The sequence below is a fragment of the Gallinula chloropus genome (assembly GCF_964237585.1).
Source record: "Gallinula chloropus genome assembly, chromosome: 4".
NCBI classification, from domain to species: domain Eukaryota; kingdom Metazoa; phylum Chordata; class Aves; order Gruiformes; family Rallidae; genus Gallinula; species Gallinula chloropus.
In genome coordinates, this window is record NC_140088.1 from 33617641 (window position 1) to 33630069 (window position 12429).

The 12429-nt window shown below is 41.7% G+C and overlaps 1 protein-coding gene across 1 annotated transcript in view; it reads right to left on the reverse strand.

The window, feature by feature from the left end:
* Positions 1 to 12429, reverse strand: part of RTF1 (RTF1 homolog, Paf1/RNA polymerase II complex component) — a gene marked incomplete at its 5' end in the record, with an annotated part of 31051 nt that overhangs the window by 16882 nt on the left and 1740 nt on the right. Inside the window, 2 exon segments of the mRNA XM_084263516.1 lie at positions 2625 to 2772; positions 11187 to 11297. Of these exon segments, the coding sequence (XP_084119642.1) occupies positions 2625 to 2772; positions 11187 to 11297 (259 nt within the window).

Here is a 12429-nt window from a genome sequence, read left to right on the forward strand (position 1 = left end):
TATAAAATGGGTGGTACTACATATGAACGCATGTTGGGTTTTAAGTGAAAACTGTACAACAAGCAAAATTTAGGAGGTCGTCTGGGGATTATGTTACGGTCTTAAGGTTAAATTTCTAGACCTGTATGCTTACATCCCTGAGAATTTGCCTGTACACCCATAACTTTGTAAGCATATGTGTGCACCTCAAATGCCACTATTAACCATCACCAATACTCTCTTTACAGCAGCCTGAAGAACCAAAATTCATCATTTAAGGACTAAAAATAAAGTTGAAACACACTATCCCCAGGACTGACAAGGCCACAATGCTAGCTCTATTACTGCTAAAAGCCCTCCCAGTTAGCTGTTCCATAAGCCCAGGTATGACTTCCCAGTAGTACTAGGTAACACCACCTTTATGCTTGATCCAAGTCCAATTGCTTTGACTAGGTGCGGTAATAAACTACATTATAACAAGCCACAAAAGCAGACATTAGGATCTTTCTTTCACTTTCATTCTGGTCTCAATATCACAGACTGGTTTGGGCTGGAAGGGACATCAAAGATCATCTGGTTTTAACTCCCTCTGCCATGGGCTGGGACACCCTCCACCAGACACGGCTGCCCAAAGCCCCATCCAACTGGTCTTGAACACTGCCAGGAAGGGCGCAGCCACAGCTTCTCTGCTTCACCACTCTCACAGGGAAGAGTTTGTTCCTAATATCTCACCTAAACTTATCCTCCTTCAGCTTAAGGCCATCACACCTCATCCTATCACTACCTGCCCTTGCAAAATAGCCCTTCTCCAGCTTTCCTGTAGAACCCCTTTAGGTACTGAAGACTGCAGTAAGGCCTCCCCAGAGCCTTATCTTCTCCAGGCTGAACACCACCAACTCTCTCAGCCTGTCTTCATAGCAGAGGCGCTCCAGCCCTCCAATCATCTCTGTGGCCTAATCCCAACTTGCTCCAACAGCTCCATGTCCTTCTGGGTGATATGTCCTAGGGAGCTGCTTTGGCAGGGGGGTTGGACCCGATGATCTCTCGAGGTCCCTTCCAACCCCTGCAATTCTATGATTCTTGTACTGGGGACCCGCAAGCAAAACACAGTACTGCAGTGGGTTGTCCCCAGAGCAGTGTAGAGGGGCAGAATCCTCTCCCTCAACCTACTGATGATACGGCCTAGCACATGGTTGGCTTTCTAGACTGCAAGTGCACATTGCTGGCTCATGCTGAGCTTCTCATCCACCATCACCCCCAAGTTCTTCTCCTCAGGGCTACTCTCAATCCATTCTCCAGCTAGCTTGTATTGGTGCTTGGAATTGCCCTGACTTATCTGCAGGATCTTGCACTTGGCTTTGTTAAACTTCATGTGCTTTGCAGGAGCCCACCTCTCAAGCCTGTCAAGATCCATCTGGCTGACATCCCTTCCCTCCAGTGTGTTGACTGCACCACACAGCTTGGTGTCATCAAACTTGCTGAAGGTGCACTTGATCCCACTGTCCTTGTCTCTGACAAACATGTTAAACAGGACTGATCCCAATACCAACCCCTGAGGAACACCACTAGTCACTGACCTGCACTTGGACATTGAGCTGCTGACTGCAGCTCTTTGAGCGTGACCACCCAGCCAATTCCTTATCCACAGAGTGGTCCATCTGTCAAACCCAGGTCTCTCCAATTTACAGACAAGGATGTTATGTGGGACAGTGTCAAATGCTTTGCACATGCCCATGTAGATGACTTTAGTTGCTCTCCCCTTATCCACCAACACTGTAACCCAGTTGTAGAAGGTCACCAAATCTGTCAGGCACAATTTGCCATCAGTGAACCAAACAGTCACCAAACACCGCTGAACTTCCCATGGCCCGAGCATAGGTTTCAGGAGATTCTGCTCCATGATTTTGTCAGGCACAGAGGTGAGACTGGAACTGTAGTTCCCTGGGTCTTCCCTTCTTCCCTTTTTAAAATGGGGGTTATGTTTCCCCTTTGCAAGCCTACACTGTGAAAAACCTTGATTTGTATACACTGGTATATACAGATTCAGTCACTTCACGCTTTGTCCATCTCCACTCTGCTTAATATCCTTAAAACTTCATAGACTTTAACTTTGTTTTTTTTACTATCAACTGAGGTTGCAACTAACCACCTGCAAACCTTCGTAAGCATGATGAAGACAGGAAAGAATACAGGACGTTTGTCCAGCATTGGAACAGATTCAGTATTCATGTAAATAAATTCTGAAAAAGTTATAGTAATGATTCTTCTTCTTCCAGTCAGTATAAACGTGCAAGAAGTCCAACTCAGAGCAAATGCACGCAAGATAAGCAGATATTTGCATCAGGCAACACTATGCAACTCTTCCTTGAGTTTGGGAAGGGAAAATACATTAATAGGAATAAAAGAAAATGTTACCCACCCTACAGATGTGACAGGCTAGAGGGAAGAAAAGAATTTTCTAGGAGAAAGCCAAGAACTAAACTGTGTCATAAATTCTTGAGCTGAACCAGTTCTTTATGTAGCATTTATAATGGAGTGCTTACACCATTAATGGAGTGCACCACTTAACATTTCTCTTCAGTGTGCACAAAGGGGCAATTTGACTTAGAATTAAGCTGCGAGTAGTTGCACATATGTTATCTTACCCTCCTCAGGTGCTGAGCTCTCAGCTGAGCTGTCTTTATCTGAGCTGCCTGAAGAGGCAGCTTTGTTCATCTGTTTCTTCATGGCTCCTTTCTTCTCTGCCTTACCCGCTTTTCCCTTTTTTTTGTTTTTCGAACCTCCAACAGTCCACTGCAAGGGAAGAACCAAAAAAGGGATTGTGAGACAGATACATCACTCTCTTCTCCCTCCACCAATCCAATACCTGACAGCAACAAATCAATCATACAAGGAAAAATGATAAAAAAAGAAAGAAAAAATTTATAAAATGAAAACATTTTACAACTTTTTGTGTGTTTTGGGGAGGTGTGTGTGGAGTGTTGTATGGTTTTGGAGGAAGGTTCTTAAAAAAAATAAAAATCAGTTATCTGCACAAGCCAGCATTGGCAGGACACTCCTTTTAAAACAATGAAGACTTGATTCAACAATATGTGCTAGCAGAAAAGAGATACCAAAAAACATATTCCTAGGAAAACAACTGTCCAACTGCATTTGTAAGGATTAGCTTCAGTTTACTATGATTAAACAGAAGCAGCAAGAGGTGTTTCCAAAACTACTTTATTCACGAACAGATTTTAGATTTCATGAAAGCACACCAATTACACACAACAGTCTTTCCAAAATCTCACTTCTAAACAGCACCTGTATTTTTATGCAACCAACCAATAGCACACTCACTCAGACAACAGTGTCATCACTTGCATCTATGTACACAAGTCTGAATCAAATCACAATCACAGAAGTCAGGAAAACAAACAAACCATATTTTGAGTCTTAATTTTAATTTTCTTTTAACATCCTATCCTCAGTTAACTCAAACTGCACTTCCCAAGTGCAGGAGTTGCAGCACCACACAAGCATGTGTAACAACTTCAGATCCTGAAGTCCCACAAGAAGAACCAGTACTCACCTTACAGTGTGTTTCCATATTAGAATTTTTGCACTGTCCCAGCCATCCAGGTAAAGCCACAGAAAAGAACCCATAAGGATTGCCTGTGTATTATTTTAAGGTCTTACAATACTTTCCACTTCATTACCTCCTAGACATTCTCCATGCACAAGACTTTCAGGGCTAAGACAGTTTCTTTCCAACAGATATACATATAGTCAGATCGTTACCCTCTCCGCACCTGTATATCCTCTCATCATTCACATCATCATCTGTTCAAGCATGTAGTCTACCAAAAAATATACATTCCTAATTCAAATGAGCAAACACTGTTGCAGAAGTGAGATCTTGCACTCCAAACCAGGGGGGAAAAAATATCTTTATATTTGAGCTCAGGTGCACACAAACTCCAGGTTTCTCACCCACCCATTCCTGGGGCACAAATCCCTGCAGACAGCCATCACTCCATCAAATTTGATGACGACTTCTACCTGATTACACACCATCTTCAGAAAACTCCGGTGTTCAAATACTCTGAAACTCAACCAAAGAGTTTGAAGCCACTGCTTGATGTACTAACATCTTTAGAATTTCCTAGGGTTTGATTACTTGCACACCCAGCTTTGTACCTTCCGTATTACCACCTGCTTCATCATCTTTGTTAGGCATCATCTGCACATTCTAAACCATCTCTAAGAGGCCAAGCAGAAGTTTTCTGAGGTAAGAGTAAAGTTACCTGGCGGTGAGCCTCCGATTGCAATCTATGCCCTATGCAGTTTGCCCAGTCTGTTATGGTCATAGGACAGATGAGAAACCGCAAAGAAAGCGTCTGACTTGATATCAACCTGAGCTTGCACTTGGGTCTGTACTGACTTCCACATTAAAGTTTTACTACAGTATCACAATACTGCTGTCTAATAATATTCCTGGTTAACAGCCCCACGTAAACCAGCTAAGAACAAGGTTCTACTCTGCCTGAATGTGCTCAAGCCTTAATGTCAAGGGATCCTCTCCCAGGTATTACAGAAAAGTGTGGTTTTGCTATTTGTTCAAGAGCTCATCTACTGTCGGCATGCCAGAGAAAACACAACAGCAAGGAAGTAAAAACTGAGCTTTTAGCAGGGAGAAGCAGAGACCTCTGAACAAGGGATGCAGAGGTGCTGCCTTCCCAGAGCTCTGACACTTCTTTTTGGTGTTCCAACACTGAATTATAGCTGTGTCAGCATGTTGCATAGCAAGGAAGAAGCACAGAGAAAAACATAGTATACACCACAGTTATATCAAGACCTTGAAAGGTCATGCTGAGATGAAAGAAGTTAAGATCAGATAAAAACAGCAGGATTTCAGTTGTTAAAAAACGTTTAATAGCTGTAGATCCATGTGCTACAGATGACTGTTTTCATCCTCTTACTCAAGTAGAGCTGTGTCGAGAACCTGGGTCTAAGAAGACGGGACTGAAAAGCAAGCTGTGCAGTAACCTCTTCAACAAAAGAAGTAACTTAAAAAAATCTGTCCTGATCCAGAAAATTTGCTTAGGTTTCCATTTCACCCTGGAGATTACACTTCATCTCACTTTTCTTTATCCAAGTGACCTCTACATCTTTTAAGTCACAATAGTTGTTATTACCTCCCAGTTTCAGCAGTGTTACACAAGCAAATTCTTCCTCATTCAACTCAGGTGCTTGGGTTATTCAGGGTTATTCAGCTATCCCAATCTCTCATGAATGCTTCATCATTCCTGATACCACTACAGGACAAGACAGGGGGTTGAGCAAGCCTTAAGGACAAATAAATCATCAAAACCAGCATGCAGCCACTGCAAGGCTCTTTTAAGCTCACAGATCGCTCTGCAGGCTCAGGGACCATCAGTTGTCATTTGAACACTGAATGACCACTCCGCATTGCTGCAAGACAGACTAGCCAACACCAAATTTCAGAGGAAGACATAACAGAGTAAGTTAGAGGGAAGGTATAGTGTGGAAGACAATACTGAAAAGCCATGAGCTGCAAGGCAAAGTCCAGAGTCTTGAGGCATTTCCTCATACTCTAGTACACCAACAGGTATCAGAAAGGGAACGATGTTTGCATGCATGATGAACTAAAAGTGCATATACAGTTATAGTCAGGAGCATTTATCTGCTGTTTCCCTTAACCCCCGTGCATCTCAAACAGCAAACTATTTGCCAAAAATCTGTCCTCTACTGCAGCTTGTCCATGTTCCTTCTTCTGTGTCCCAGTCAGAGTCAGTCAACACTTCTCACATGCTTTCCATGACCATAACTTCTCTTCTACACAGCCCCCTATTCACTGCTGCCCCTTCAGTCACCATCTGGAACTCTCCATGGTTTCAGACACACCAAGTCGATAAATCCATGTGGAAGTGCACTGCAACATGGCTTTGTGCTTGTTGAGTACGATCGAATGGTTCATTCACAGGATGTAGCCAGAAGAACATTTCAATTTTTCCTCTTGCTTCAAAGCATAACAGTGCTAACAGCTTGCATATTTCTCCCAAGAACTTGAAGTTAGGCCACAGTACCAAGAATGGACTGCCAGCAACAAAAAAAACCTCCAAAACCCACATTAGAAATCATCCAGATTTAGATGTCAGCTTCTACACAAGGAACTACACAAAATTATTGAAGAAAATAATTTACAGCTCAGCAAACTTGGAACATATTTCCACTAGGGAGATGAAGTAAGATCGAGGAGAGAGAGAGAAAAAGAAAAGGGGCTGAAAAAATAATTGCTCTTAGGAGTGCAGAATACAGTATAATTTTTTTATCCCACAGCTCAGACAGTTGCTATTTTCTTCTATTCAGACAGTACCTAAATGATATCCACTGAGATTTTATTTTGAAAACAGATATTCTCCCTGCCAAAAAACCACCAAACCAGAGATGCATAACCAAGGTTACCAGCCTGTCCTTGCCATATCCTCCCTGCCTGGATATGGCTTTTATAAGGAAAAGGCAAAATACAAGCCACAACACCAAAGCAAAACCAGGTCCCTTACTAATGTGTTCCTTTCCTATGCCAAATAAAACTGACATGCCATGACAACTTAACAGGACAAGTTTTGTTAGCCCAGCTAACAAACTTTGATCCATTCTCTTCCCTTCATACAGGGGAAAAAAAAAAAAAAGGCAGTTCTCCAGGTAAGTCACCAAACTGCAGTTTCAGTCTGTGTGAAGACAACAGCAGGTAGAACATATATGCAGACAAGGCAGCATTTGCTGTCTTCAGGGTTTCTCAAAGCTGGGAGAACTCTGGTGACAACACTCCCAAGAGCTACAAGGAGGAAAAGGCTCTCTACCACTATTGCTAAAACTGAATAGTAAATAAAAAACCTTTTTCTTGCCTTTCCATCACCTTCACAATGACAACAGCCCAGCAGTTAGAAAACCTAAAGGATCATTTTAGACACAAAGAGGACAGTCAGTGTGTCTTTCCAAAATGGGAAGATAAGCACATAAAGGAAACACTTCTGAAACCACAGAAGAGGCTTTGCCAGGAATTGGCTGCAAGACAGCTTCATGGGCCAAAATATCACTAGACTCCTGATCCACCTTTATTGTCTGAGTACAGCTCAAAGGAGCTCACAGAATGAAAAAAAAAAGTCTACCTATAGTAGACTTAAATTCAGTTTAAGCTGCAAGTTACCATTTGCTCTAGAAGTATTTTGAAAGTGGTTTTTGAGTGTTGAAAAACAGCATTGAGATGTCAGATATCAAATGCCAAAGCAGCAGCACTCTCCATAACCAAAAGATACTTAGGAATGCTACTGGCTGTCAAAGCCTGCGTTTTCTTTCAGAAGCCTGGGCTAAACAGCTGGAGATAGCAACAACTAAAACCACTTGGTCAATGCATACCTTGCATGTTTCTAGCATCACAGGCCAGCATTACCTGGACTAACAAAGCCTGAATGACTTCTATAGATATTAGTGCCTCATTACTGGATTGTTCTCAGCAAAAGCTGCTCCCTGAGTACAAAGGAAAAGTTCATTTGGTGAAAAAAATTGGAATACCATCACCTATTCAATTCCAGTATCTCCATGAATCTATTTCTGGAGCAACCTGCTCCACTTCAGAGCTCCTGCAGACTCTCGTACCACATAAATCAAGTCCTCAGAAGTTATCCCACGCTAGTTTGCAACTTAAAGAAGCTACTTGCAGACGAAATTTTATACTATTTTGATTACAGCTGGTTCACATAACTTCTTTGGACATGCTAGCTACCATACAATTAGCTTGCACTATTCGGATTTCCACTTGCACTCTGGGCTGAGGGAAGTAACATACCTCTCTCCCTTAAGGAAAGCTTTACTATTGCACCCATTAATAGCTAAAGGACAATTGTCTTCAAATGCCAGTTACAAAGAGCAGAGCCTCTGCATGTCAGAAGATGAAGGCACTGCCTCTTCCAAATTTCCTCAGCTTGAAAAAAATATATGGCCTCACAGGACTGGAGAAGCCACTCATTCCTGAAGGTTTAATTAAGCAGTATTACTAAATAAAAGCACAGAGGGAAGGAAGACATTTAACATCATACGCTGTTATTCAAGACCCATTTCCTCACTCACTGCATGAACACTGCCAACCTCCTCTCCTCTGTCCCACAGCTCTTGTCAGGATTTTCAGTTATGCTGCTTCCTATTGAATTTGCACACTTGCAAATAAAGGCATAAAGAGATGCTCCTCATTAAAGTCCAGACTAGTACCAAGCAGTGACGATACAACTATCTCCATCTATCACCCTAGAGCTGTTAAAAGGCACCCTCACAACATTAGAATGAGTGTAGAATGAGGCCCAGACTTATACCACCACCGTGTTTTCAAGAGAAACAAACAGGAGCTCCTACAGCATCACGGACTTCTGTCTAATCTACACTGCTGTCAGCGAAGTTGTCACAAAAGTCATCAAGGCTTCACCACTCACCAGAAAGAACTCACTCACTGTAAGCAATGATGCCAAAATACAGGGAAGAGCAAGAACCTGGAATTAACCTACTGCAACTGAGGAACACCATCCACACAATGCCTTCAACAAGTAATGAGAGAACCTTGTGGACACATAAAGCTCCAGCACAGTAGCTCAAATAGTAACTTGGCTCACACCAAACTGGTTACGTGCAGCGGGCTAACAGCAGTGTGGAATGGTGAGCTCAAGGCACACTTTACTCCACAAATAAAGGAACCATCTGCCTCCACATCCACGTCTGGCTTAGCATATCTCTGTGAAGGTAGCACTTCTTCGTGCAAAGGCCTGCAGTCATTGCTGTTTAACCGTTCTCTGAACGGTTCATAGTCAATTCAGTCACATATATTCCACGGATCCACCACAAGATGGTTCAGAGCATCCCGGAATTCACTGCCTGCAACACACCTGCAGTCCTTGCCTAGGTAACTTGATTCAGACCATGGAGGTCCTTAAAGCATTACAGAACACATCACCATGAACACCTGAAGCAGCTAACAGCTTTCATGTTTCTCCATAAGGGACATAAGACACATTGAAGACCTACAGAAATCCCTCAGGCATCGACGTATAGCTGTGGCATGACTTGTACCTGCTGTACTCTGTAATTCCAAAACACACTTTCTCTCCCCTATGTCCAACAAACATTCCTCCCTTTAAAAAAACGCAGAATGCAGCATTAGCCTCTGAAGCAGAGATTTAGGCTGCCTTCCAGTACATGCAACAGAGACAATCCTGGAATGTTTAGCACTTGCCAGGAACCACAAAGAATATGCACACCACAAAACCCATGTGGAAGCAAATTTGCCCAGGGCAACAATTTCCATGCTTTTACCTCAAGGTAAACAAGTCCAGTAAGCCAATTTCAACTTTTAGACCCCCTCTCCCAACCCCCAAGTTTGAGAATACTTCAAACCAACTACAAGAACACCGATTAAAATTGAAGTTGTTCAAGCAGGTGTAGTTGTAATCAAGGCTAGGGGTGCACAGAACTGAGCAACTGGCAGAAGCAAAACTGTCACAACCCAGGCTCTATCACCCTGCTGTGACGAGCAGCAGTTCAGAATGCATATTTCAGGCACAGGAATAGAAGCAAGTGTCCTAATTACCTCTTCTCTAAATCTTTTCCTTCTGCTGCATAGAGGTCAGACAGAACAGAATATCAATTAGAAATGGTACACAGATTAGAACAAGTATCAAATGCACAAGGTGCAACAGAGATTATTTCTGCATCTGCAAGGTCCATGCAAGTTTGAGAATAGACACCTTGTCATATTCTATACATAATGGTATAATAATAGTATTATTTATGATGTCAGTTTTCAGAGAGACACACAAAACACTTTCATCAATGTGCTCTCCACACCTAAGTCTGCTTTTCCAGACAAGCTGCACTTCACGCAGCTTATTTATTCTAAGCTGTGTGCCAGCAGATCTGAACACACACAGTGACAGTGGTTACCCAGTAAGAAACCTAATATCCAGTCCATTCATAGCTGTCTCTGTCCTTATGTCTTAAGCATACATTACATTTAAAATAAAAAAGTGATTATTTTAAGAATTTAAGGATTGATTGAAGCAGAGTTCTAAGCACATTTATTTCAAGAATGCCTCAGAAACAAAACTTAACCACATGTTCTTTACACTTACTTGGAAGAACTCTGCTCCACTACCAAAAGCTTAGCAGTTTATTACTGACCTACCCTATTGGTTTTCAAATTATCACAATGAATAATCCTTCCTGTAGTTTCAGGGCAAAACAAACAAGCAAGCAAACAATACCCCCCTGTACCAAACAGCTCCCTGTTAATTTTTTAAGAATGAATGGTAAAAACAGCCTCACTACAATGTGTAGAAATCTTGCAAAAGACACTGGTAAGCTTTCAATAAAAATGCTTTTATTCAAATACCTGTATGACCTGTTTGTCAATTCCTCTATTTTAATAAGTTGATTTCAATTTTAATTTGTAGAGGTGAAAGCAAAGACTTAACCCGACCTAGAAGGTAGTACACCAAGAACAAATAATAAAATGACATCTAGCAGATAAGCACAGCTGTACAAGGCATTGACAAAACCCTAGCACAATGTAATTCAAGTAATTCTAAACTCTTCCTTGCCTCACTTTCTTCAAAAATGGAGTAAAACCAGTCTGTTGCATGTTCAAAAGACCAGATAAGCCAGTTCACAACAGTTCTTGGAAAATCAAAATAGCTAAATAGAACAGTTTTGCCACCTGTAATATACTACCACCTGCCTTGACACTTTTCCTCCCTGAGGAAGGAAGCTCTCTTCCAGAAATGAAAATCTATCTCCTTGAATACAAGAGTGCGGCTTTTTAGCAGCTTCACTGCTACTTCAACCACAAGCACTACACAGAAAAATAAACTAGATTTAAGCATGCAGATCACCAGAGCATTCAGACCACATGAACATGGGATTAAACAAGCAGTCATCCGTTCCAGAGACATTCAGACTATTTTGTAATTCCTATGTTCTCAATCATAACCGTATACAAGTAAAAAAGAAGTATTTCTGAGCACGTCCTCTGGGCTTAACGTGTCTCCAAAAGCTCCACTGATGGCCAGTCTCACTTTACAAAGTCAGCAGGCTAAACACACTTTCACTCTTTAGGTACCATCAGACCCATAGCAAGTTCACTAATATCACGACAAACTCACCTCATCGTCGCTGTCTGACGTCTCAGAGTCTGAAGATGCTGTAGGTTTGCTCACAGGTGGTTCCTTTTCTTCAGAGTCACTACGTTTCCTTTTGGCCAACGACAAGAGCTCCTGGTGTGAAAAACCAAACATTCATTTTAAGTACTTAGTTTTACCAATCCATGTCAGTACATATGCACCTTCTGTACAACGACATTTGAGACAATCCATTTGATTATCTCCACTAACTAAAGGACAAAGCCTATTTATGTTTCATAAATACACACACACACACACACACTGCATTCATACACACACACACACATTTTAATACAACTGGATGCCAGAAAAGTATTTTGAGGATAACACACTATACCATTACTTTCTTAGTACAAACAACTTATTACTTTCAGAGCCATCACCCTAACTACATTATGCAGCATTAACCCCAAAAGCCAAATACGGGTAGAGAACAGCTCCTTCTAAACAAAATAAATGCTTGCAACTATACACTTTAAAAGGGAAATGCTTTAGGCATCACTGCAGTGCAACGGCTCATAACATTCATTCTGTGTCAGGCTGTTCAATTCCTTTTCACTGACCCTGCATACCACAGAATGTACTTGAAGCTTTGGACAGACACAGAAGAGGCAACAAGCTCAAAGTCTGTGAAACTAAGTAGAGCTGCTCTCCAAAGGAAGCACTTGCAAAAAAGGAACATGCACCAGCAGAAAGAGCTAAATGGCTCTCATAATCTCATCATGTTGTCCATAGCTTGTTCAGATGACAGAAGCAGTAGTATAAAACAAACATTTCCAAAACTGCATTACTGCCTTTGTAGTTCGTGACACATAGTTTATTCTTAAAAACATTGCTCTGGGGCTGATCTTAGCTGTGAGTAGAAATACAGTCACACCAACTTCTTCAGTCGTGAGTAGTCAACGCTAGATTGGTTTGCATTAGTTTCACAACTGAAAGATTATTTCCACAGCAATCAGATTGCAATTTAGTACTTCAAATGACAACATAAACACTGCAGAAACTGATGGCCTAGGCTACTTAACAACAAAGAAACCTTCCATTAGTAATGGCATTTTACAGACCTCTCTCTGAAGAGGGCATGCAACATCAAGAGGGCATATTTGTACAATTAACATTTCACTTCAGGAAACTCCTGATCTTTTCTACAACCTTTTCTAGAATTTCTCTCTCACAACTGTCTCTAAGTAGCCCTTCAACCCAGATTACCTCCTTGTATATTGTA